This window comes from Mustelus asterias, chromosome 13 (genome assembly GCF_964213995.1).
Source record: "Mustelus asterias chromosome 13, sMusAst1.hap1.1, whole genome shotgun sequence".
NCBI lineage: Eukaryota > Metazoa > Chordata > Chondrichthyes > Carcharhiniformes > Triakidae > Mustelus > Mustelus asterias.
In genome coordinates this window covers 3,587,762-3,615,714 of record NC_135813.1, presented here as the reverse complement: position 1 = coordinate 3,615,714, position 27,953 = coordinate 3,587,762, and the positions used below count along the sequence as shown (strand labels likewise).

At 45.5% G+C, this 27,953-nt stretch overlaps 2 protein-coding genes across 2 annotated transcripts in view; both read left to right on the top strand.

Annotated features, from left to right (window-relative positions):
- tbc1d13 (TBC1 domain family, member 13) overlaps nucleotides 1–14,548 on the top strand; it is a 54,656-nt gene extending 40,108 nt beyond the window's left edge. Inside the window, exon 14 of the mRNA XM_078227543.1 lies at nucleotides 8,083–14,548. Within this exon, the coding sequence (XP_078083669.1) occupies nucleotides 8,083–8,148 (66 nt within the window). The 3' untranslated portion in view covers nucleotides 8,149–14,548. The remainder of the gene's footprint in view (nucleotides 1–8,082) is intronic.
- A 3,884-nt stretch (nucleotides 14,549–18,432) lies between these two features.
- Nucleotides 18,433–24,817, top strand: endog (endonuclease G). The gene is made up of 3 exons (XM_078226205.1): nucleotides 18,433–19,098; nucleotides 23,399–23,508; nucleotides 24,431–24,817. Exons 1-3 carry the CDS (start codon nucleotides 18,598–18,600, stop codon nucleotides 24,711–24,713), a joined length of 894 nt encoding a protein of 297 aa, XP_078082331.1. The 5' UTR covers nucleotides 18,433–18,597; the 3' UTR covers nucleotides 24,714–24,817.
- Nucleotides 24,818–27,953: the final 3,136 nt, after the last annotated feature.

Sequence of the window (27,953 nt, the reverse complement as noted above, 5' to 3'; positions counted from 1 at the left end):
GAGTCAGACCTTTCTGATGTCTAACACTGATTTAAGAACAATAGAGACCGAGGGGTAACAGCATATCATTCTGAAATACCCACGATATCCGAGAACAATTGGATTCATACCAGGTGCCGGCCTTGTGCTGGTACTCCGTCTGTGCTGTGGTGGGGTCCTCACACGCCACCTGCTGGTCCGGTTTAGAATGGCAGAGATGTCAGAGCAGGACTTTGTTCAAGAAAGGATGTGAGGACATCGTTGTAACTACACGCCAGTTAGTTTATCTTCAGTTTTGGGCAAGGTTTCGGAATTAACAGACACTTGGAGAGGTTTGGATTAACTAAGAGGCGAGCTAACATGGATTTCTAGAAGGCAAATCCAGTTTGACTATTAGAATTGTTTGAAGAAGTAACAAAGTTGATGTGAAGGACTGCAGTGGATGTTGTCAATGGATTTTAAGAAAGCATTTGACAAAGTACCACATAAAAGGCTGGTTTGCAAAACTGGGGCACATAAGCCTCTTTTTCATCCAAGATGAACTATTTAAGGACAGAAATCTACGAGCCATGGAGTTATTATTTTTGAGACTGGAGGATTGTAGATGATATTCCTGAAGGGTCAATGCTAGGACCAGTGCTCTTTTTATATTTGGAAATTACTTGGATATTGGAATATAAGCTTTTAAAATTGATAAATGAAACCAAACTTGGCAATGTGACAGGGTGATGCAAGTTGACTGCAACCGGGCATGGGCTAGCAGAATGGACAGACAGACACCAGATGGAATTTAATACGGAGAAGTGTGAGCTGATGCATTTTGGCAGAAGGAGTGGGAAGAGGCAATGTGTAGCTAATGGCACAGTTCTGAAGAGTGTGCAGGGACAGAGGGACCTGGGGGTGCTGGTGCAACAATATTTGAGGGTGCCAGGACACACACAATGTAGTTGGCAAACGTGGGACCTTGGGCTTCTTAAATAGAGATGGAACGAACAAAAGCAGGAGCATTATGCTGAACCTTTTATAAAATTGTGGCCTAATGAGGATTGGATCCAGCCCTTGTCACCACTTTAGGGAGGCCATGATGTGGAGATGCCAGCGTTGGACTGGGGTGGGCACAGTAAGAAGTCTCTCAACACCAGGTTGAAGTCCAACAGGTTTACTTGGAATCACGTGACTCACCTGATGAAGGAGCAGCGCTCCGAAAACTCGTTATTCCAAATAAACCTGTTGGACTTTGACCCAGTGTTATGAGACTTCTTACTGTGCCCACTTTAGGGAGGGTGGGAGGGTCTTTGAGAGGGCAGAGATTTACCAGAATGGTTTCAGGGATGAGAGATCTTAGCTACAGGGTTAGGTTGAGGAATCTGGGGTTGTTCACATTGGAGCAAAGGAGACTGAGGGAGATTTGATGGAGGTGGACAAGATTCTGACTGGTTTAGATGTAGACAAAAGTTGGTTCCTATGAGCTGATGGTACAAGGACCAGGACACACATTTCAGGTTTTGGGCGAGAGACACAATGAGGATGTGAGGAGGAATTTTTTTAATGCAGTGAGCAGTAATGATCTGGAACTTTCTGCCTACCCCGGTGGTGGGAGTGGAGACGATGAATCATTTCAGAAGGAAATTGGATGGGCACTTGAGGGAAATAAAACTGAGACCGACAGGATTGCTTTACAGAGAACTAGCATGGATTCGATGGGCTGACTAGTCACCTGTGCCATAATAACTTTAGGACTCCCTCGATTGGATTTTTAGGCTGGAATGTGGAGTTGAGGTTGAAGATCAGCCATGATACTGAATGGGGGGGGGAGCAGGCTTAAGTGGCCGAATGGCCTCATTCTCCCATTATGTTCTGGTATTTCACTATGTAAAGTTGCACAAGAGTAAATGGAAGTGACTTGCACTTAAAATTATTTTGGGCTTGGCTGAGGTTGTGGAGTTCACATTTGGACATTTCTGTCTTGCTCTAGTTGAAGTAATGGTAACTCTTTACAGACTGTGTGGGGAATCCTTAAACCTATGGAGAATATTACAGCATCCCCAAACAGATTGAGTAACTAGATTGGTTTCACGGTTAATATTTCCCCAGTTGTCCACCCGAGGTCGACAGCAGCTCCAATGCAGTCTTTGTTTACAGCCTAGAAAAGATTCTTACTGTCTGGGTGTGGGAGGCGATTTATGGTTTTAATTTCACCAGAGGTTGATGAGGGGGAGGGGGCAGGAGGCGGGGGAACTGGTTTGAAGTTTTGGCAACTGTTCAAATATTATTTTAACTTTACAACTTGCCATCACAGTGTCGTGGGGATTTTCTTTTATGATGGTGGCCAATTTCTAAAAACTTAGATTCTATTTTTTTTTAAAAAAACTCTCAAAAGGCAAAGTCTCTGTTCAAAAGACGTAACCAAAATTTATTTTAAAACACAAAAAAATCATACAAGACAGACAATACTTTGACCTATGGCCATGGGAGGTCTTCAGATGGTCAGATAGGTCTGATTCAGTGTTATGAGGCCCCTCCAAAGATCAGAGGCACTCAGCCAAATTAGTGGACAATTAGCCTGTTCGTTACCTCGGATACATCTTCTCATTAGCTTAGATTCAGTTTCATTCAATGTTAACATGTCAGTCCAATACAAGGCATTACCTCAGTCAATCACAATCTGCCACTCGCTATAATATTTCATTTGTCCATTTAATACCGGACATCTTCTCACTGGCTGAGCCCACTTCCTGGTTGCTATGTTGTCAGGGACATCTCTACTGCTATATCGTTCCCATAGGCGCATTGCCAAGACAGTGAGATAAGCGTCTTCCCGGGCCTGTTAGAAAGATGTCTGGACAATGGGTGCCTCTATAATACATTATGTTTCAATAACTGTCTCAGGACTGAAAACTACTAATGTTCATTCTACTGACTAATGAACTTCTAACTATTGAACTTCTGACCTTATCATATTTCTGTAGCATTTGCATTTTTGACTGAGATGAACAAAACATTTATATTAATAATACATTTAATATTCCAAAAATACTTTAAAATCATATTTCATTTCATTTTAATACTGTTGTTACATTCACATATGAACAAACTGTTAACTTTATCTTGTTAGGGAGAATCATTTAATCCCTTCTATCTACTCTGTCACTGTAGACTAAAGATCTGTCTGTGGATCTAACTAGCTGACCTAAAATCCCTTTCCACAATAGAAAATAGCCACATTGTCTGTTTGTCATCAAGTAGCAAATCCACTCCCCATAAAGAGAAATCTGCAACAATTGGAAATGTCAGGATCAATTTTCTCCCCCTCTTTCTTCCTTTTTTCCAAATGATTCCCCTCCAGTGCATCTTCCTTCAAAAAATTCAGATTTACTTTGTTTCCTGATATCTGCTGCCCTGGGGTGGTGGTTTGTTTGAGGTTGACTGTCTGTCGTACACCTTTACCTGTCACCTCAACAGTTCAGTTCTAAAGGTATTTAATCAGACATTTAATATTCTGCTGTGCTCAGCCTGTTTAACATAATGTACCAAAATCACTAACTTGTTTCTCCATAACTTGATAATGTCATACTGGATTTTTTTCCAAAACCCTCAGCCTGTAACTTCTCCCATCCAAAGCGGACATATTTTGTACTGAAGTCTGTGAGTCTCTGCCCTCATGTGTCGTCTGCCTTTATCTGTGCTTTTCCGTCTGTCCATCTGAATTGTTGCCGGTGTGTCTTTTCCTGCATTTGTGTCTCCTTCGGCTGTCAATCTCTGTGCGTGCGTGTGTCTTTCTCAGTCTGTGCGTGTATATGTCTTTCTCTCTGTCTGTGTGTGTGTGTGTGTGTGTGTGTCTCCCTCTTTCTCTGTGTCTCGCTCTGTGTGTGGGTGTGTGTGTGTGTCTCTCTGTTTCGGTCTGTCTCTGTGTGCCCCTGTTTCGCTCTGCGTGCGTGTGTGCCCCTGTCTCGCTCTATGCGTGCATGTGTCTCTCTCTCTGTCTCTGTCTGTGTGTGTGTGTCTGTTTCGGTGTGTGTGTGTGCCCCTGTCTCGCTCTGTGCATGCGTGTGTGCCCTCTCTGTCCATGTCTGTGTGTGCGTGTGTGTGTGTCTCTCTGTCTCTGTCTGTGCGTGTGTGTGTGTCTCTGTTTCGGTCTGTCTCTGTGTGCCCGTCTGTCCGTCCGTCCCTGCCTTTGGCCATCCAGTATCTCTGCGTTCTCCTGTTTCTAAATTTCCAGCTTGTCACCTCATTAAACTTCTTTTCTCATGAACAAAATGCTTCTATTTTCATTGAGCTTGATAAGTGACTTCCTCTCATTAGACAGTGGGTTCCTTTCGAAAAGCAGCACGCTGGGAAGTGTCTTTGTGTCCCATCTCCAAAGATCAGGTGGGGGATTTCACTGTCCAAAAGCACCAGTATTTGGTGAGTATCAGAAATCTCGACAATCAGAGATCTCGAGCATTTTACAGTTTGATTTGACACCGTGGGGCAGTTTTATATTTCACAGTTAAAATACTTGCATTTGGCTGAATTTAAAGAAATGCTGGTGTCGGGCTGAACCTCAGTTCAAGATTGAAAGCCCAGTTCTTGTCCCCCTCGCTTTTCACAGCTGCTGCCTTTTCTATTTTTGTTGGTAATAATGTCCTGGGCTGATGAAATCCTACACCACATGGACTGCAGCAGTTAAAGAAGACAGCTCACTGCCACTTCTCAAGGGATGGGCAATAAATGTTGGCCTAGCCGGTGACACACACATCCCATGAACATTTTTTTAAAAATCCACTGTATAATTGGTGCTTTTCTTTGTTGCAATGTATGCTGCCCTACTTCCACCACGTTTTGATGCACTCCAAAGGGTCCTTGGTCTCAACTTCATTTATTAGTGTCACAAGTAGGCTTATGTTAACGCTGCAATGAAGTTACTGTGAAAATCCCCCACACTCCGGCACCTGTTCGGATAACACTGAGGGAGAATTTAGCATGGCCAGTGCACCTAACCAGCACGTCCTTCGCACTGTGGGAGGTAACCGGAGCACCCGGAGGAAACCCACGCAGACGCGGGGAAAGCGTGCAGACTCCGCACAGACAGTGACCCAAGCCGGGAATCGAACCCGGGTCCCTGACACTGAGAGGCAGCAGTGCTAACCACTGTGCCACCGTGCCGCCCAGTGAGACAGTGTCTGCTATAAACAATGCCCTCATTGCTGAAACTGCTTTTTTATTAATCGGCCTGTACCAATAAGAATAATATTTGTACATCATTAAATGGAGGGGAGAATTCCAGAACGCTCAGTAATTTATTTTCCGGGATACGAGGACAGTCAACAAACCCCAGGCACAGGATCCAATGTCCTGAATTGTTTAAATTAGCCTTGGGCTGCACTGAGGGATAATTCTGTTCAGTCCGGGTTTTTCCCCAATGCCCGTTACATTTCCATATCTTTGTAATGTTTCCATATCTGATTTCAGTGAACTATATTTGTAATGTTTTCTTAGTTTGATGTGGGCATGTTAGTTAGTGATAGGGCAGCAATATTGAGAAAGGATTCTGTCACTGTTCCTAAACGTCCTACATAGAATCCCATGGAGCTGTGAGTACAGAAACTGCTCCGTGCCAGCGTTTACGCTCCGTGTGAGCCTCCTCTCAGCCCACTGGAGCTCAGACCATCAATATAACCTTCCGCACATTTCTTCCTTGAGCTTATTGAGCTTCCTCTTCAATGCATCCAAACTATTCACCTCAACCACTGGGCTTGGTAGCGCGTTTCATATTCTCGCCACTCTGGGTAAAGTTTTTCTATTTATGACACTAGTATTTGTGTGCACCCTATCCTCCCCAAAAGGAAACACCTTCCTAATATCTATCCAATCAACCCCCCCCCCTGTTATTTTAAAGACCCCTGGTGCTGTGAGGCAGCGGTGCTAGCCACTGTGCCACCATGCCACCCTTCACCATGGAAGAAGATGCTGCCCAAGTTATTGGATAAACATATGGATGATATTGGAATAGTGCAGATTAGAGGGGCTTTAGATTGGTTTCACTGGTCGACGCAACATTGAGGGCCGAAGGGCCTGTACTGCGCTGTAATGTTCTATGTTCTATTTTAAAGACCCCCGGCTATTTTAAAGACCTCTATTCAGGCTTTAATCTTTTTGTCTGTGTTTCTATGGCAGTAGTGGATTGTCCTAGGGGGAATTGTGTTAAGATAGAACATGTATGGTTAATAGAAAGGAGAATGTTGTCCATCAAAACATTGAAAGAAAAGCCACTCTTATCTTAGGATCCTTGTCTTAATTGAAAGCTCAGGGGTGTAGGTGGCGAATGCCACCATGTGATGTCCCAGTTGCGAGCTTGTACATGGGATGGAGAATTATTCCACGTGTGTGAGAATAATTTGAAGCCTAAGTCCAGCTGCAAACCAAATGTGACATGGGGTGTGGGGGGGTGAGACGCGGAAAGTTTTTTGTTGATGTGGCGAGTTGTTTTGATCTGAAATGCGCTGTCTCGAAACGCGTGAAAACAGATTCAAAAACAACTTTCAAATGGGGAATTGGATAAATACTTGAAAAGGAAAAAAAAAATACACAGGGCTATGGGATAGGGAAAGGGGAGTGGGACCAATTAGATAGCTCTTTCAAAGAGTCGACACAGGCACGATGGGCCGAGTGGCCGCTTCCTGTGCTGGATGATTCTATGATTCGGTCAGACCCGCTCTCCTGGTTAGAAAGCAAAGTTCCAACTGCTGCATTCGGGATTGCACTAAGTATTTGTGGTAACGGTAGCAATTCACCACTAACCACAGCGTTAAACAGTAAGAAGTCTGACAACACCAGGTTAAAGTCCAACAGCTTTATTTGGAATCACGGACTTTCGGAGCGCACTCGCCTGGTGAAGGGGCAGCGCTCCGAAAGCTCGTGATTCCAAATAAACCTGTTGGACTTTAACCTGGTGTTGTGAGACTTCTTACTGTGTTTACCCCAGTCCAACGCCGGCATCTCCACCTCATGACAGCATTAAACAGGCAAAGGAGACCTGGCCACAGTCAGCACCAGAGCTAAAGGGTAAGGTTATTTCAGCAATGTAGCAGAAAATTGAGCTGGGCCAAAATGGAATGCCGTTGGTCCAGTCGATGCCTATTTGACCCAGAATGATCCACTGGCAATGATTTGGTGTTTGTGAATTGTATGTTTAGAGCCAGTCTCATGGCTCAGTGGGTAGTACTCTGTCTACGTTTCAGTCATTGGCCAAAGACTGTTTTTATTCTTTCATGGGATTGAGTGTCGCTGGCAAGGCTAGCATTTGTTTCCCATCCCTAATTGTCCCTGAGCTGAGTGGATTGCCACACCATTTCAGAGGGTGGTTAAGAGTCAAGCACAAGCAATGTGATTCCAGAGCCACAGCAAGTGGCTCTGGAATCACATGTAGACCAGACCAGGTAAGGACAGCAGATTTACTCCCCTTAAAGGGCATTAGTGAGCTACAGGGCTTTTTATGAAAATCGATGATGGTTTCGTGGTCACCATTACTGAGACTAGCTATATAGATTTTATTAATTATATTTAAATTCCACCCACAGCGAGAGTGGGATTTGAACCCGTGTCCCCAGAGCATTAATCTGGGCCTCTGGATTGCTAGTCCAGTGACATTACCATTTCTTCCACTGTTTGAACCTGTAATACAGGCCGACACTCACTCCCAGTGCAAAGCCAAGGTGAGGGAGTTCTGCACCGGCAGCGGTGCTGTGTCTTCTCAGTTAAACAGAGACCTCATCTGCCCTCCCAGGTGGGTGTACAAAATCCCGTGGCCACTACGTTTTTTAAAAAAAAGTTCTCCCCAGAATCCTGGGTAATATTTACTGCGCAAGCAACATCACAAAAAAGCCAGATTATCTGGCTATTATCACATTGTTTTGTGGGAGTTTGCTGTGTGTAAATTGGCTGCTGTGTTTCCTACATTACAACCTTGACTACACTTCAAAAGAAGCACTTCATTGTACAAGCAATTTTTGGCATGCCCTGAAAGGTGATATGTAAATACAGGTCTGAAAGATATCGATGTTGCCTGTACGATATGGTATATTTGACTCTGTTTTTCTCTCTCCTCCATTTACCCGTGGACAGGACTATCCGATTTCTGATGTCGACCTGATTCTAAAGAAAGCAAAAGAGCTCCAGGATTCTGCATAATTACAGTTCCAATCTACTCTGTATTCCAGGAAATGCCCCACACGCTCTGGCGCATACATGTTCTCTGACACACACATGCATATACGCATACATACAATTCAGACATGTATATGTTCACACACACACAATTCAGACATGTATATGTACACACACACATACACACACAATGCAGACATGTACACACACACGGTGGGAAAGTGACCAAACCTGCCTCTGCAGTGCCTTCCGGGAAAACTTCTCCACACCCGCAGGGAAGTGTGTGGCTAAAGGTGATCTTTAACTCTGTGCTGTGCAATCCTGTGACTCCCCCAATCTCTCCGTCTCCCTCCCTCCGATATTAATGGATACGCACGATTGGTGCTAAGTATTAGTTATTGCACTCCAAATGAAGATAATGACCTTTCGTCCAATGAACGAGTATGGTAATAAAATAGATTAATTAAACCCTCATCACAGAGATAAAAGAAGGAAAATTTTTATGCCAATCAGTTATGACTGAAGGTTTAGGTTCCGTAGTGCTGTGATGGAGATGTCTAATGTTGGCCTAGTACAATTTAACCTTGGAAATCAGTGGTTCAGAGCTCAGTTGCTTCAGTCCGAACTATCCAGACTGAATGAAAAATATTGAGAGTCGCTAAACCTCATTGAGCAAGAATTCATATCACTACAGTTCAACATGTATTTAAGCTTTCTACTGCACTCCAACCTCCCATGTGAAACCCTTTGTAACTTTTTAAAAAATGAGTGCAGTAGAAGTGTTTAAACCCAAGGGGCTTGCGGGTCCAAATGGGTTGTGTGAAATCTGTCATAACAATCCCAATTCTCTCAAACTTCCCCCTCACAATCCTTATTCTATGTTGGTTTTAACACCAGGGTTGTCTGAGAAAATCCCAATTCTGCTTAGACACCTGTGGGGAAAATGTTTACGAATCGTGAAGGAATCTCGCCAGGGTCTGACGCACAAATTCAAAGCTATACAAGAGGGGTTTATACACAGAGTAATGTGTGAAGTGATCACATTTGATCTTTGAACAATTGTATCCTAACTGCTAGTGGCAGGTTTGGTGATTAATATTGACATGGCCAGTCAGTCATGCTAACTAAATGTAACTCCTGCTGTCTTAAACCACCTGGATCCCTGGATGTTTAGTGTTCTTTAATCTACCCCCCCCCAATACTAAACCTATTTAGACTTTTGTATTACAAGACAAATTTCCTTTCTAACAGAAAGTAGTTGGACTGATGTGATGGTGATTCCCAAAACATCTGGAGAAGGTTCCTCCCTTGCCTAATTCCATCCCTATTATTAACGCCTTAGTTTTAAATGGGTTAATGAGCTAAACATCAACTGTGCAGCATTTACCCATCACCATTGCCAGCAGTGATTTCTAGGCTGAGAGGTCTCCTAGCAGCATCACTTCTGATTTTGGGATTTGAGTTGTTCTGACACTGGTCATTTCCTGTGTTTTTTTCAAAAAGAATGTTACAATTGGGCAGGACCAAACCTTCAGCATTCTTGGTGTTCTTGCTAATTGAAGGTGCAACCTCAACAATCACATTCCTTAATCAAGTGAGGGTTTATCATACAATCTTAATGCAATAGGTAGTCGATGATTAGCTGTTTGTGATACATGTACTTGTCCAAAAATTGTCACTTGTTTCTATAAATGTTTGCATGAAATTCCAATCAGCGGAGGGTTAAATCAGTATCTGGTGTGTGTAATTTGGAGGTTTTTCTTTTGATAATTAGGGCGAGTGATTTGTAAGGTGCAAAGTCCTGCAAGGTTACGTCTGATAACACAACATTCCTGGTTACATGCCCCCTCCCGCACACCGGCGTTGCAAGCCTTGTGTTTTTTAAGATGTGGATGTTTTTACTTCTCTCCACCCATTCTAACACTGAAGGATATTTCCAGCTGATTACTGAACCAGTTCATCTGCAATCAGCCAGTACTCGGCTTCCCTTGCACTGTTACGAGAGTCTGAAGGGAGAGTAAAGAGTTGCAAGATCACTTGGGAGCTTTCTTCCAGTGTTAGGTGGGCTAGAGGAGTAGAGCATGGCAGCTTTAAAAGCAGAGTACTAACCAGAATTAAAGTGCTGCGATGGGGGAGAGCCCCCTGCAGTGAATCCCATTTGTGTTTTCTTCCATACGTGACCAGTAATGTTTTGTCTTGGTGGATAACTTATCTTTGATGGTTACCTCTTCAGGATACACCTTTGTGTTGTGTTGATGTTCAAGGTTTGGAGCATTCTGGGTTTTGATATTCTCCTGTTTTCTGCTTCTCGTCCCCATTGCACCTTTTTCCTGACTTCCCAGCCCCTCTTCCGAGCTAAGCAAGGTCCCGCTTGTCTTTTCATGGGAAAACGGGAACTCTTCTGGTTTGTTAAGCATGCCCAAAAAAAAGTAAAGTAAAAAGCGTTGTTTATTACCGGCACTCGATGTCAGTTCACACAACACCAAGTAATTTCACCAGAGAGGGTTCAAATGTTTGCCTTCGAGGCCTGTACAGGAATCGTGGGGGTAGGCCAGGGACGGAGTTTAAATCTCTGTTCTAATTATTCCCCATATATCCGGAGCTATTGTTACTAACAGATCCTGGATTCAGAATCCGGATTTATCCACCCAGTCAGGTAACAGCACTTAAAAGCAAAACTACCCTTTCCAGACCTATAAGTCAAAGGTGTAATAGGAGATCATTCGGCCCCTCTAACCTGTTTTCCCACTCAGTTAGATCATGGTTGACCTGTATCTCAACTCCATGGACCTGTTTTGATTCTGTAATCCTTAATATCTCTCCTACTCAAAATTGATCTCCCTGTCCGTTCTGAAAGCTACGATGGATCTCCAGCCTCTATAGCTTTTTTGGGGGAATTTCCAGAATCCCTTGTAAAGAATTTTTTCCTGACGTCCCCCCTCCATTAATAGCTGTAATTTTAAGGTCATGCCCCTTGTCTGGGTTCTGGGAGATGGATTGCTTGGGTCTCAGGCTGCCCACGGGGGTTGATGTTTGGACACCTGTGCTTTGTGGGACAGCGCCCTCTCCCAGTTGCAAAATGGTAAACTCCAGGACTAAGCCATCAGAATCTCATTCTCCCACCCCCCATGTCAAGGGAATATTCCAATTTATTCCTGGCCATTTGTCTCATTTCAAGTCACAAGAGTTCCTGTACCTGGGAAAGCCCATCTTAGTTTTCGGTCTCTGACTTCACGATAGCTCGGCTTTTGTCTACCCCAGCCTTAATCTCACTCCCACCCCCCCCCCTCCTCCCTCCCGTGCCCCCATTGGCCCTGACCATGAGTGCCCAAGAGTCTGAAAGTTCACACGTTATTTAGTTGGGTAATGGCTTAAGGGGCAGTGCTGTGGTTGGATGGTTTTCAGGTCAATATTTCTTCTTTTGGCTCACCTCACTGGTGGTGCCTGAGGGAAAAGGTCATTCACCATTACCATGGCACAGGTTCTGTTCTCCCACCCTCCTGATTCTTGCTCACGTGTGTGCCAATGTGGCCAGATTGTGTCAAAAGGTGAAAGCCTTCCAGATTATCGTCTGTGTGACAATTTTTTTGTAGGATTTAATTTTCAAAATTGTTTTGTGGGGTCACATTTATTTGTCGGACTGGTGTTGATTCAGTGTATTACTTATTCCTTGTGTGTGGAAATGTTTTTTGGATGAGCATTTAAATGGCATCATGGATATCTCAATGGATAACCGGATTTGGACACTGTAACTTTAATTGGTTAGGAGCCAATGAACGGAAAGATATTTTTCCTTTAACCAGAACGTGGTATAATTTCAATGTGGTTTTCAGATATTAGTTTTGAAAGGCTGTTAATTTTATATAATTGTCTTACAAATTTCTGGTGGAAGCACTAAATGCTTCCAACTCTGATCAAAGCAATGCAGGATAGATTTGCATTTATGTTTGCAAAGCAAACTGACATTGCCCTAAGGTTACAGTAATGATTTCAGTTTCAGAACGTTCCCTGCTTCTATCTATCCATACTGTTTCTCACACCTGGTGCGTCTGTTCCCTTGCATCTTCTCTCGCACGCAAACTTGCATTGTGTGCGCCTGTCGCTCTCTCTCTCTCTCTCACATTCTCCTGAGATATAAGTTGACTCTCTTGTACATTATCCCTTGGTATCTTCCTGTTTCTCACTCATTGACACACACATTCTGTCTGTGTCTCTCTCTCTGACACACCACTCTCAAAATTATTCTCTCGCTGTCTCTCTTCCCCTATCTATCATGAGATGTAATAAATGGACTGTGTCTCACACACCCGATCTTGGTCTGTGCTTCCACTTCTTGTCACTCTTTCTCTCCAACAACACTGCCTTGCTATACCTGTCGAGAGAAGGGTGATGGAGTGGAACAAAGCATTAAAATGAACTTGCAGTGGAAGGTGCTGTTTCTGGCGATATGCAGTATTATTTTAGAGTTGAATTGAAGTTGAAAATGGTCAGAATTATGTTCATTTATAACTAAATGTGAAGTGACCAGTATCTTGATTGTGTTTTGTTGATATCACAGAACCCTGAGCCATGTTGACGCTATGGCGAGACTCTCCATCGAGGTGTTTCACATGATGATTATTTTTGTGTAATGTATTTTGTCTCCTGGTGAATCTTGATTGATTTTCCTAACTTGGTGTTGGTTATAATAGATTTTCTTTTCAATATTAGGATTGGAGTGTGGAGGTTGTGCAGGCCAGTTTCTGAGGGTAGTTCACTTGTTACCATGCCTGTGGGGTACTAGGGGTGTGATGTGGATATTAGACTCTTCAATTGGAAGGCTTATGGTTCAAAGCTTCCTTGCCTAAGACGCTTGCACTCAGCTCTCCTCTGGACGGAGACAGTTTTTGGCCAAGTACTCCCAGCTAGTGAAAAGGAAAGTCTTGGTAAACCTCCTCTGCTTGCAGGATCCAGGTAGAGGAGTATTTCAGCCCTTAACAGTGGGGGTGGGGGGGGGGAATAGTCCCATTTTGGTGGGCCAGTAAACTAGCTGCAGAGTACTACACGTATCTGTCTCAGATATAGGATTGTCCAGAATAGGGGAGAGCTAACGTGGTTCTGTACTCAGAACAGATCGAGGCCATGGCACTTTCTGCACACCTTGTCCCTGATGTTTCATTGCAGGTCTGTACATGTGGGCGAGGAAAAGGCAGTTGGTAAAGAGGTAGGAAAAGGAATGAGACAAACAAATTATTTATCCTCCTCCACATTGGAATACCTGATCTGAGTACCCAACTATACAGTTGAATGACAACTGCTGCATTCACCGGTCATCATTTGTAATAATCAACAAAATGGTCACAAACATTGGTGGCTGAAGTGGGAACTGAAACTTTATTAATCATAAGAAGCAGAGGAATGACCAACACTAGTGATGCCCTGCTCTTAAACACTTGACATGTTACCAAGACTGCCATAGGATCCTAGATACAATGAAACTATTATGTTTATGACTGTTACGCTATGTAAACTGTACCAAACCATGTGCCATCTGACAGCAGGACTGTGAGGGAGAGATTACCCGTTTTGGTTCTGTTGACCCGATTATGTGTCTCCATTAAATTATTCATGGAAAGGTGATTAAGGCAGCAACAAAACAGATTGTAACACTAAATGACAGTGCAGGAGTGGGTGAATGGTGATTGTTAATGCATGATGTAGAGCAACTGGAATATATTGCATGAAAGAGCTGGGGACATATTTTTGCATTGCTCATGGTGTAGGCTCTTAATTCATGACCGAGAATGGTCATTTAGTCAACGGCAAGTTTATAGTTTGTATTTTTAAAAGTTCAAATTCAATCAACTCAATGCAGCAAAACAAGAAAATAACTATTTATCTGCAACAGCGCAAACTTTATTTTTGCTGTCCAGAAATAAAAAGTAAATTATTTAAATAATTTTTCTTGCTATTGATTATGATGTTGGATTAGTATCTTCCTGCACCCTTCTCCCCCGACCCCCACCACTACCGACCCCGCTCCCCAGAATCGCCTGACCAATGGCATTTAATTACTATAATCAGAAGTGGGGTGCATTAGTCAAATTTCCCTCCCCAAACTTTAACCGAAACCTCCACGCCTTCTGCAAGCCACAACTCTCTCGCTCCTTGTGAAAGTTTTGAGGGCCAGTTCTTTGGGGTTTCTTTCTGAATAAGCTCCTGATTTGTGTGAATGTTTCAATGAAGGTTTACTTAACGTGAGTGACATTTCAATGACTGTTAGTACTGTTTTCCCCCAAAAAATGTGCACTTGTATTTAAAATAATTTTACAAATTGCGCTCAAAGTTGACACCTGAATTTTAGAATTGAAAAAAAATATTTGATAGAATATTCTGTTCAAAGCGCATATTGTTAATTGTTGTTTCAAAATAAAAATCTAAAAATTCTATTAGTCATGCTGTTTGTCACTCTTTGCTCTAGTTCCACTTCGTAGGCCTTTTGCTACCACCTTGGTGTCTCATTTGACTTGAGCTGAGCGTCCGAACCTATATAAAGTTCATTTATTAGTGTCACAAGTAGGCTTACATTAACACTGCAATGAAGTTACTACGAAAATCCCCTAGTTGCCACATTCCGCTGCCTGTTCGGGTATACACGGAGAATTTAGCACGGCCAATGCTCCTAACCAGCACGTCTTTCGGACTGTGGGAGGAAACCGGAGCACCCGGAGGAAGCCCATGCAGATACGGGGAGAACGTGCAGACTTCGCACAGACAGTGACCCAAGCCGGGTCCCTGGCACGTATCTTCCTCTTCACCAATCTATCTACTTCCATCTTTGTGCTAAAACTGTGCTGTTACGCTAAAACCCTTTTTGTCACTGTTAGACTTGACTATTCTAATGCTCCCCTGACTAGCCTCCCACCTTCTACACTTCCCATAAACCTGAGTACCTCCACTTGTAAACTTATTCCAAGACCATAAGACATAGGAGCAGAATTAGACCACTCGGCCCATCGAGTCTGCTCCGCCATTCAATCATGGCTGATCTTTTTCTCATCCCCATTCTCCTGCCTTTTCCCATAACCCCGACCCCTTATTAATCAAGAACCTATCTATCTCTGTCTTAAAGATACTCAATGACCCGGCCTCCACAGCCTTCTGCGGCAAAGAGTTCCACAGATTCAGCACTCTCTGGCTGAAGAAATTCCTCCCTCATCTCTGTCCCATCCACCCATCACCCCCTACGCTCGGTGATCTGCATTGACTCCTGCTTCAACTATGCATCAGTTCTAAACATCCTCATCCTTCTTGTCGAATCCCTGCATGATGTTGCCGTTCCCTAACCTCCCCCCGCTTTACAATCTTCCCAAATCTCTCTACTTCACAACTGGCCACTTGAACATCCCCAATCTTCATCTTGACACCACCATTGGTAGCCATACCTTCAGTTGCCTGGGCCCTAAGCTCCGGAAGTCTCTCCCGAAATCTCTCGGCCTTTCTAGATTCCTCCCCTTTAAGCCACCACTTAAACCTGCAATTGAGGTCAAGCTTTTGGTCATCTGTCCCAGTATCTTCTGTGGTTGGGAATTATAGTTAATACTCCTGTTAAGTGCCTTGCAATGTTTTACTGAGTCAAAGGTGATATATAACAAAGAACAGTACAGCACAGGAAACAGGCCCTTCGGCCCTCCAAGCCTGTGCCGCTCCTTGGTCCAACTAGACCAATTGTTTGTATCCCTCCATTCCCAAGCTGCTCATGTGACTATCCAGGTAAGTCTTAAACGATGTCAGCGTGCCTGCCTCCACCACCCTACTTGGCAGCGCATTCCAGGCCCCCACCACCCTCTGTGTAAAAAACATCACCTGAAATTCTCTTTTAAAAAGAATTTGATCTCAGAACTGACAACAATTAGAGTTTATCTAAAATATATAAAGGTTTATTATAGTACTACTGAAATGTAGCTGTTCCTAGTGTAATAAAGGTCATTGCAGTGCACTCCAGGGAGCCTTCCTTTATTTACAATGCAGATTGCACCTTTTTACAATACATTAAACATTTCCTCATACATATAGCCCGAGGCTTTAACTGGTGCTCCAGCCCCTCAGTGTCCAAGGCAGGAGAGTGCTGAACTGTGGCCTTTCCCCCCCCCCCATTGAGCCTTGGCAGTGGCTGCCCCCCAGGCACATGATACTGAACCCTGGAACATGCAATCCTTGGTCATGGAAGAGCATTTGGGTCAAAGAGTATCTTTTTCTGGGTTGACAGCTTTCCAGCAGCAAGTTAATGCTTTGACATTGTGTACAACCTGCCAACGTTCCACATCCCCAACAACGTTCCGCATCCCTGGGAATGGCCAAACTTTGGTTTGAGGCATTCTGCAACTGGAGGCATAGGAATACATCATTGATAATCAGACAGATTTTCATAGAATCCCTACAGTACAGAAGGCCATTCGGCCCATCGGGTCTGCACCGACTCTGACAGGGTATCTTACCCAGACCCCCTCCCCGCCCTATTGCCATAAACCCACACATTTACCATGGCAAATCCATCTAATCTACACATCTTGGGACACTTTATCATGGCCAATCATAGAATTCCTACAGTGCAGAAGGCGGCCATTTGGCCCATCAAGCCTGCACTGACTACAATCCCACCCAGGCCTTAGCTCCTGCTAATCCCCCTGACGCCAAAGGGCAATTTAGCATAGCCAATCCACCTAATCTGCACATCTTTGGCATTGGGAGGAAACCTACGCAGACAGGGAGAACATGCAAACTCCACACAGACAGTCGCCCGAGGTTGGAATCTAACCCAGGTCCTTGGCATTGTGAGGCAGTAATGCTAACCACTATGCTGCCCATAGCTAAGGGGCAATTTCGCATAGCCAATCCACCTTACCTGCACATCTTTGGACTGTGGGAGAACCTGGGCAAGATGCTTTGTTGGAGGATCAGTGCAAACTCGATGGGCTGAATGGCCTCCTCTGGTCTGTAGGGATTTTATCATGTGCACATAGTTAAGTACATACCAAAAATACTTAATGTTCAACCATACAAGTCTTAGAATCTAATTATGCTATGACAGTAAATGGTAGTAGAAAGGTAAGTATAAAGTTGCCATAGTCCCAGATGACCATAGGTGCTCTCCCCTTTGAGGGGGAGAGCTGACTGCTGGTGATTTAATCTGAGGATCATCACACTTCAGGCAAGAGACAAGGTTGGGAAGACATGAATAACCTCAGCCAGCACAGGAACTGAACCTGTGCTGTCAGCATCACTCTACATCATGAACCAGCCAACTGAGCTAAATGGTGGTAGTACAGGAACAAAGCATTGGTCCAGAGTAGGTGTTAATAGCAGAGTAAAGGTCAGCACTATCTGAAAACAAAATAGCAGAATGTGTTAATAGCAGGATAAAGATCCTCACTGTCTGAAAACAAAACAAAACAAAATAGCAGAATGTGTTAATAGCAGAGTCAAGGTCAGCACTGTCTGAAAGCAAAATAGCAGAAGGTGTTAATCATAGAAACCCTACAGTACAGAAAGAGGCCATTCGGCCCATCGAGTCTGCACCGACCACAATCCCACCCAGGCCCTACTCCCATATCCTATACATTTACCCGCTAAACTGCCCTTTCTGTGGCCTCGTGGAGTCCGTGGACCATGTCTACGTTCTGTGTTTTAGGCTGCACACCCTTTTTGGTTTCCTCAAACACCTTTTACTGATGTTTTGTTTGCACTTCAGTCCCACGCTCCTGATCTACGGGCACCTGGTGCGGAGAGGGGTGGGTCGGGATGCCGACCTCCTCGTGAACCTGCTCCTGGGCCTGGCGAGACGCGCCATCAATACGTCCAGGCAGTGGGCGATCGATGGGGCCGTCCATCCTGACTGTCTGCCCCTCTACCGCGGCTACATTCGCGGCCAGGTGTCTCTGGAGAGGGAGCATGCGGTGTCCACGGGCGCGGTTGACGCCTTCCGCGACCGCCGGGCGCCGCAGGGGCTGGGGTGTATTATCGACCCTGATAATCACCTTTTGGTTTGACGTTTTAAGTTTCCTTTCGACTTTGTTTTTGGTTCGGGCTGTTCCCCCCTTCCTTTGTCCCTAAGTTAATTTGAGTTCGTTTACTTGATTGGTATCGAAAGAAATACCCGCTAATCCCTCTAATCTACACATCCCAGGACACTAAGGGGCAATTTTAGCATAGCCAATCAACCTAACCCGCACATCTTTGGACAGAATGTGTTAATAGCAGAGTAAAGGTCAGTGTTGTCTGAAAGGTGTCGGGATGGACTCATTGTTTCATGATACACAGAGCTCGGTTAGGAGAGGACAGACAGAATGGGCCGAATGGCTTCCTGATGCTGATTCTAGGGTGTGATTTGGGGGCATTGCCCCTTTAAGGAGGGTTTCACTTTCCCGCGCCAGCTGTCCATTTGGATACATTGTTTGTATCAGTTTCCATTCACAACAAGGACATTTTCCGGACATGCGGCGGCTGCTGAGCTCCCGCTGGCTGCTGGCCGGAGCCTCGCTGGCGGCCGGGGCCGGCCTGGGGCTGGGGTTGCGGATCCCCCGGGAGGATCTCCAGCCCCTGTCCCGCTTCCCGCTCATCCCGGTGCCGGCCGTGGCCGCCGATGGGGAGGCTGGCGGCTCGCTGGGGGCCCCGGTCCCGGCGCTGAGGTTCGGTCTCCCGGCCACCTCCCAGCTCCGGAGCCGCGACTCGTACGCGCTGTGGTACGAGCCGCGGACCCGGAACGCGGCGTGGGTGCTGGAGCAGCTGGAGGCCGCCCGGCTGAGCCGCTCCTGCTCGGAGCGGGGCCGCTGCGAGTTCCGGGAGGATGAATCGGTTCACGAGTATCACCGCGCCCGGAACAGCGACTTCAAAGGCAGCGGCTTCGACCGGGGCCACCTGGCCGCCGCCGCCAACCACCGGCACAGCCAGAGGAGCATGGAGGACACCTTCTACCTGAGCAATGTGGTGCCCCAGGTAAGCGGGGAAGGCCATTCAGGCCATTGACCTCTGCTGGCTCTGCAGAGGAGGCCATTCTGCCCATTGACCTCTGCTGGCTTTGCAGAGGAGGCCATTCTGCCCATTGACCTCTGCTGGCTCTTCCCTGGATGAGCAGAGAAGTCAGTAAGAAGTTTAACAACACCAGGTTAAAGTCCAACAGGTTTATTTGGTAGCAAAAGCCACACAAGCTTTCAGAGCTCTAAGTCCCTTCTTCAGGTGAGTGGGAATTCTGTTCACAAACAGAGCTTATAAAGACACAGACTCAATTTACATGAATAATGGTTGGAATGCGAATACTTACAACTAATCAGAGCAGTGAAGGCCATTCGGCCCATTGACCTCTGCTGGCTCTGCAGAGGAGGCCATTCTGCCCATGACCTCTGCTGGCTCTTCCCTGGATAGTAAGAAGTCTCACAACACCAGGTTAAAGTCCAACAGGTTTATTTGGTAGCAAACGCCACTAGCTTTCGCAGCACTGCTCCTTCATCAGGTGGTCCACTCTAATGGCATTTGCTACCAAATAAACCTGTTGGACTTTAACCTGGTGTTGTTAAAACTCTTACTGTGTTTACCCCAGTCCAATGCCGGCATCTCCACATCATGTCTTCCCTGGGTGAGCAGGGAAGATGTGGAGATGCCGGCGTTGGACTGGGGTAAGCACAGTAAGAAGTCTCACAACACCAGGTTAAAATCTGGCAACACAAGCTTTCGGAGACTTGCTCCTTCTTCAGGTGAGTGCGAGTTGTGTTCACAAACAGGGCATATAAAGACGCACACTCAATTTACAAGATAATGGTTGGAATGCGAGTCTTTACAGGTAATCAAATCTTAAAGGTACAGACAATGTGAGTAGAGAGAGGGCCAAGCACAGGTTAAAGAGATGTGTATTGTCTCCAGCCAGGACCGTTAGTGAGATTTTGCAAGCACAGGCAAGCTGTGGGGGTTACAGATAGTGTGACATGAACCCAAGATCCCGGTTGAGGCCGTCCTCATGTGTGCGGAACCTGGTTATCAGTCTCTGCTCAGCAACTCTGTGCTGTCGTGTGTTGTGAAGGCCGCCTTGGAGAACACTTACCCGAAGATCAGAGGCTGAATGCCCGTGACTGCTGAAGTGTTCCCCAACAGGAAGAGAACACTCTTGCCTGGTGATTGTCGAGCGTGTTCATTCATCCGTTGTCGTAGCGTCTGCATGGTCTCCCCAATGTACCATGCCTCGGGACATCCTTTCCTGCAGCGTATCAGGTAGACAATGTTGGCCGAGTTGCAAGAGTATGTACCGTGTACCTGGTGACGATGTTCACACGTGAGATGATGGCATCTGTGTCGATGATCCGGCACGTCTTGCACAGGTTGCTGTGGCAGGGTTGTGTGGTGTCGTGGTCACTGATCTCCTGAAGGCTGGGTAGTTTGCTGCGGACAATGGTCTGTTTGATGTTGTTTGAAGGCAAGAAGTGGGGGTGTGGGAATGGCCTTGGCGAGATGTTCGTCTTCATCGATGACATAGAATCCTACAGTGCAGAAAGAGACCTTTCGGCCCATCGAGTGCACCAACCACAATCCCACCCAGGCCCTATCCCCATATCCACCTACTAACCCCTCTAACCTATGCATCCCGGGACACTAAGGGGCAATTTAGAATGGCCAATCAACCGAGCCCGCACATCTTTGGACTGTGGGAGGAAACCGGAGCACCTGGAGGAAACCCACGCAGATACAGGGAGAATGTGCAAACTTCACACAGACAGCGACCCGAGCCGGGATTCGAATGCAGGTCCCTGGAGCTGTGAAGCAGCAGTGCTAACCACTGTGCTACCATGCCGCCCATCCTGTGTTGAAGGCTCCGGAGAAGATGTCGTAGCTTCTCCGCTCCGGGGAAGTACTGGATGAGGAAGGGTACTCTGTCCGTCGTGTCCCGTGTTTGTCTTCTGAGGAGGTCGGTGTAGTTTTTCGCTGTGGCGCGTCGGAACTGTCGATCGATGAGTCGAGCGCCATATCCTGTTCTTATGAGGGCGTCTTTCAGAGTCTGTAGGTGTCTGTTGCGATCCTCCTCACCTGAGTAGATCCTGTGTATTCAGAGGGCTTGTCCGTAGGGGATGGCTTCTTTAATGTGTTTAGGGTGGAAGCTGGAGAAGTGGAGCATCATGAGATTATCTGTGGGCTTGCGGTACAGTGAGGTGCTGAGGTGACCGTCCTTAATGGAGATGCGTGTGTCCAAGAATGCAACTGATTCCGGAGAGTAGTCCATGGTGAGTCTGATGGTGGGATGGAACTTGTTGATGTCATCATATAGTTGTTTCAGTGATTGCTCACCATGAGTCCAAAGGAAGAAAATGTCATCGATGTATCTAGTGTATAGCGTCAGTTGAAGGTCCTGAGCAGTGAAGAGGTCTTGTTCGAACCTGTGCGTGAAGATGTTGGCATATTGAGGTGCGAATTTTGTCCCCATGGCTGTTCCGTGTGTCTGGATGAAGAACTGGTTGTTGAAGGTGAAGACTTGTGGTCCAAGATGAAGCGAATGAGTTGTACAATTGCATCTGGAGATTGCAGTTGTCGGCGTTGAGTACTGAGGCAGTTGCAGCAATGCCGTTGTCGTGGGGGATGCTGGTGTAGAGTGCCGAGACATCCATTGTGACGAGGAGTGCTCCTGGTTCAACTGCTCCATATGTGCTGAGTTTCTGTAGGAAGTCTGTAGTGTTGCGACAGAAGCTGGGGGTTCTTTGTACAATGGGTTTCAGGATGCCCTCGACGTAGCCGGCCTTTACGACACACGACAACACAAAGTCGCTGAGCAGAAACTGATAGCCAAGTTCCGCATACATGAGGACGGCCTCAACCGGGATCTTGGGTTCATGTCACACTATCTGTAACCCCCACGACTTGCCTGGGCTTGCAAAATCTCACTAACTGTCCTGGCTGGAGACAATACACATCTCTTTAACCTGTGCTTAACCCTCTCTCCACTCACATTGTCTGTACCTTTAAGACTTGATTACCTGTAAAGACTTGCATTCCAACAATTATCTTGTAAATTGAGTTTGTGTCTGTATATGCCCTGTTTGTGAACAGAACTCACACTCACCTGAAGAAGGAGTGACACTCCGAAAGCTTGTGTTGCCAAAAAAACCTGTTGGACTTTAACCTGGCGTTGTGAGACTTCTTACTCAGCAGAGGAGGCCATTCAGCCCATTGACTTCCGTTGACTCTTCCCCAGATAAGCACAGAAGGCCATTCAGCCCATTGGACCTCTGCCTGCACCTCCCCAGGTAAGCAAAGAAGGCCATTCAGCCCATTGACCTCTGGGTCTTCCCCAGCTAAGCAGAGAAGGCCATTCAGCCGATTGTACCTCTGTTGGCTCTTTGAAACAATTATGGTGTCGGCTACTAATGTCAGTCCCGCAAGATGTGGGAAAGCTAATAGAATGTTATCATTTATTGTGAAGGGAATTGAATACAAAAGTAGAGAGGTTGTGTTTAACTTGTACAGGGTATTGGTGAGACCACATCTGGAGAATTGTGTACAGTGTTGGTCTCCTTATTTAAGGAAAGATGTAGATTTAAAGTAATTGGAGAAGGGTTAGAGGGGAGATGAGAAAACGTTTATTCACCCAGAAGGTGTTAGGGACCTGGAACTCACTGCCCGTGTAAGGGTGATACGGGCAGAAATTCTCACTGCATTTTAAAAAGTACTTGAACCTTTACTTGAAAAACTGTGACCTACAGGGCTAAAGACCTGAGTAAGGGAAGCTGGGTAACTTTTCCTTGACCAACATCAGTATGATGACCTGAATGGCCTCCTGTGCTATATATTTTCTCTGATTTTATAAGGATTCACTGGCTTCATGTTAAATATTATATGGGCGGCACGGTAGCACAGTGGTTAGCACTGCTGCTTCACAGCTCCAGGGTCCCGGGTTCGATTCCCGGCTCGGGTCACTGTCTGTGTGGAGTTTGCACATTCTCCTCGTGTCTGCGTGGGTTTCCTCCGGGTGCTCCGGTTTCCTCCCACAGTCCAAAGATGTGCGGGTTAGGTTGATTGGCCAGGTTAAAAATTGCCCCTTAGAGTCCTGGGATGCGTAGGTTAGAGGGATTAGCGGGTAAATATGTGGGAGTAGGGCCTGGGTGGGATTGTGGTCGGTGCAGACTCGATGGGCCGAATGGCCTCCTTCTGCACTGTAGGGTTTCTATGATTTCTATGATAAACCAATGTGTGTACAAACCTTGTTTGTTTTAAGATTTGTTTGTATTTGCTCTGTTTTATCTTCACGTCTTCCCTCTAGAATCCTAATTTAAATCAAAATGTCTGGAACAAGCTGGAGAAGTATTGTCGGGGCCTGACCAAGGATAACAAGAATGTGTATGTCTGCACTGGACCTCTCTATCTGCCAAGGTATGACCCTGCCTGTCTATCAGGTTATATCGGATAGGACCCAGTGTAAGGCAGACAATTCAAAACAACACTTCATACTGCTCAGATGTGAAGGTATTTCTCTGTCCAGCACAGACCAGGAAAGTTCCCGTTATTCCTGATCAGCTTGCTCTCAGCAATGAATTTCTTGCCGGGCGGCGCAGTGGTTAGCACTGCTGCCTTACAGTGCCAGGGACCTGGGTTCGATTCCCGGCTCGGGTCACTGTCTGTGTGGAGTTTGCACATTCTCCTCGTTTCTGCGTGGGTTTCCTCCGGGTGCTCCGGTTTCTTCCCACAGTGCAAAGATGCGCAGGTTAGGTTGATTGGCCATGCTAAATTGACCCTTGGTGTCAGGGGGATTAGCAGGGTAAATATGTGGGGTTACGGGGGTAGGGCCTGGGTAGGATTGTTGTCGGTGCAGACTCGATGGGCCAAATGGCCTCCTTCTGCACTGTAGGGATTTTGTGAAATCAAATGAAAGATTCTGATGGGGCTTGACGGTGGACGCTGAGGTATTGTTCCCCCCTGGCTGGGAAATCTAAAACACGGAGGCAGAGTCTCAGGATAAGAGATTGATCATTTAGGACTGAGATGAGGAGAAATTTCTTCACTCGAGTGGAACTCCCTGCCCTAGAGAGTGAAGGTTGCTCCCTAATTCTTTATATTTGAGGCTATGATAGGCAGATTTCTGGTCACTTTTCGGGAATCTTGGGATTTCGGGAGCAGCTGAGAAAATGGAGTTGAACCTGAAGATCAGTCATGGTCATATTGAATAGCAGGGCCAGGCTTGATGGGCTGAATGGTCTGCTCCTGATCCTTACGCCTTGTGTCCTGGCGACACGAAAGGTGCTGTAGAAATGAAAAGTTCTTTTGTAAAATTGCTTTGTACTTTTTTTTTAAACAGGATGGAGCCAGATGGGAAGCTTTATGTGAAATATCAGGTCATCGGGAAGAATAATGTGGCAGTGCCAACTCACATCTTCAAAGTGGTGATCTTGGAGAAGCACAGCGGGGAAATCGAACTGCGGTCGTACGTGATGCCCAATCAGCCGGTGCTGGAGGATACCCCCCTTGAACGCTTCCTCGTGCCAATCGAAAGCATCGAGCGGGCTTCCGGCCTGCTGTTTGTCAGCAATATTCTAAAAAGAACCAATAATCTAAAGGCCATAACTGCTGGCAACAAATAACAGCACATCAGCTCGCGACCAAGTTTGGAATGTCCCAGGAGCGAAACTAAACATTGCTGCTTAATAGATTGCTTGAAATAGTAAAGTTTATCCCCAATTCCCAAGTCACTTTATTCAAATTATTTGATCATTTGAATGTTCTGAAGCATCAAATATCCCCGTTGTTACATTAGTTACATTACATCCTCATCATTATTGAATAACTTAAAACTTTGACGTGCAGAGAAATCACTGTTGAATTACTGGAAGTGGATTATTATCTGAGTGTTTTATCATTCCTCATGTAGAAATGTATCTTGCTGTAGCTTCCAGACGTCAGAAGGCTCAAATCACTTTTTAAAATTCATTACGGGTGGCACAGTGGTCAGCACTGCTGCCTCACAGCGCCAGGGACCCGGGTTCAATTCCAGCCTCGGGTCACTGTCTGTGTGGAGTCTGCACGTTCTCCCCATGTCTGCATGGGTTTCCTCCCACAGTCCAAAGGATTAGGTGGATTGGCCATGCTAAATTGACCCTAGTGTCAGGGGGATTAGCAGGGTAAATATGTGGGGTCACGGGAATACGACTCGAGTGGGATTGTGGTCAGTGAAAACTTGATGGGCCGAATGGCCTCCTTCTGCACTGTAGGGATTCTATGATTCATGGGATGTGAGTGTCAGTGCCAAGACTGGCATTGCTTCTCATTCCTAGTTGCACCTCACAAGGTGTTGGTGGAGCCTGAATGAGGTAGGTGATTCCACAGTGCTTCCAAAGGAGTTCCAGGATTTTGACACAGCAACAATGAAGTTACAATGATGTACCATAAAGTTACAATGATGTAAGATAAAGACTTGGCAATGCCCGGGTTCCCGTGTGCCTGCTGCCCTTCTCCTATGAGTTGGCGAGGGTTACTGGTTTGGGAGGTGCTGCCTTGGCAGGTTTCTGCGAACTGTCAGCAGGTGATGGCCGACAGCGTGGGATCTTTTGAAGGGCACGTGTCTCTTGCGTTTTTCCGAGGGGTGTTAATGTTTGAAAAATTGTACATGTGGTAAAGCCTTTATTTCAATGATTAATCCAGCTTTAACTTTTCTACTGTGCAGAGAGAGATGATATTTTTAATAAACCTTTAACTTTATTTTTGTGTGGGGAAAATAAAATTTTTCAAATGCACATTTAAATAATTGGCTGTGTTTGGAAACTTACTGACGTGTTAAAGAACATAAGAACTAGGAGCCAGGAGTAGGCCGTCTGGCCCCTCGAGCCTGCTCTGCCATTCAATAAGATCATGGCTGATCTTTTCGTGGACTCAGCTCCACTTACCTGCCTGCTCACCATAACCCTTAATTCCTCTACTGTTCAAAAATCTATCTATCCTTGCCTTAAAATCATTCAATGAGGTAGCCTCAACTGCTTCACTGGGCAGGGAATTCCACAGATTCACAACCCTTTGGGTGAAGAGGTTCTTCCTCAACTCAGTCCTTAATCTGCTCCCCCTTATTTTGAGGCTATGCCCCCTAGTCCAAGTTTCAACCTCCCTGCTTCTATCTTATTCCCTTCGTAACCTTATATGTTTCTATAAGATCCCCCCTCGTTCTTCTGAATTCCAATAGTATAGCCCCAGTCTACTCAGTCTCTCCTCATAAGCCAACCCTCTCAACTCCGGAATCAATCGAGTGAATCTCCTCTGCATCCTCTCCAGTGCCAGTATACCCTTTCTCAAGTAAGGAGACCAAAACTGTACGCAGTACAGAAAATGGTGGGGAAAGTCTAGCAGGGCTGGTAGCATCTGTGGAGAGAGAAACTGAGGAATGTTTCGGATCAATGACCCTCCCATCAGAACAGTGATTTTTGAGAAGTCTTTTTACGAAAAGTTGCAGAGCCAGCCAGGCAAAGGAGATTTGTAATCGGTTGGTCACTGAGTTGATCTATCTTCTATTGGTCACACTGAGGGTAAACCTAGTGAAAGTTAAGGAAGAGATGATTTTTAACATTCAGTACCACTTCTTCTGTAATTGTGATTTGTAAACCCCAGTATCAATAGTTTGTTTATTTCTCTTTGATGTTAAATTACATTTTTGGTCATGAAGATATTGTTCCTCTATTTTCACTGAGTCATTAGTAAATCCCAGTTCGAACTCTATAAAAACCAAATGTAGGTAAATGAAAGATATCGCAGAATATTCTTTATTAGCATAATCTGCCATTTTATAGCGATTGACAAATGTACGGCTCAGAAATTTCTAATCAGAAATTGTCTCAAACTTCATTTTTTTTCTAAAAGTAAATGTTTATTAGTCACAAGTAGGCTTACATTAACACTGCAATGAAATTACTGTGAAAATCCCCTAGTCGCCACACTCCGGCGCCTGTTCGGGTACACTGAGGGAGAATTCAGCGTAGCCAGTGCATCTAACCAGTACGTCTTTCAGACTGTGGGAGGAAACCCCCGCAGACATGGGGAGAATGTGCGAACTCCACACACACTGACCCAAGCCGGGAATCAAATCCGAGTCCCTGGTGCTGTGAGGCAGCAATGCTAACCACTGTACCACCGTCTTTCTCGACACCCTAGCTATGACTGTAACACTACATTCTGCACTCTCCTTATCTATGAACGGTATGCATTGTCGGTATAGTGCTCAAGAAACAATACTTTTCACTGCACTAATACATGTGACAATAAATCAAATCAAAACCTATTATTGGTAAAACTAATAATAAATAAACAAAACAATGGAAACAAATGGAATTTAAACCTGAAAGGTGTGAGATGATGCACTTTGGGAGGACTAACAAGGCAAGGACAATAGGATGCTGAGGATCAGAGGGATCTTGGGGTCTATGTCCATAGATCTCTGAAGACAGCAGGACAATAGATAAGGTGGTTAAGAAGGTATGTAGGATACTTGAATATAAGAGCAGGGAGGTTACGATGGATCTATATAAAACGCTCATTTGGGCAGATCACATTCAGTAGTGTTCAGAGTTCTGTTTACCACATAATGTGGAGATGCCGGCGTTGGACTGGGGTAAACACAGTAAGAGGTCTCACAACACCAGGTTAAAGTCCAACAGGTTTATTTGGTAGCAAACGCCACTAGTTTTCGGAGCGGAGACAATACACATCTCTTTAACCTGTGCTTAATGCTCTCTCCACTCACGTTGTCTGTACCTTTAAGACTTGATTAGCTGTAAAGACTCGCATTCCAATCATTATTCTGTAAATTGAGTTTGTGTCTTTATGTGCCCTGTTTCTGATCA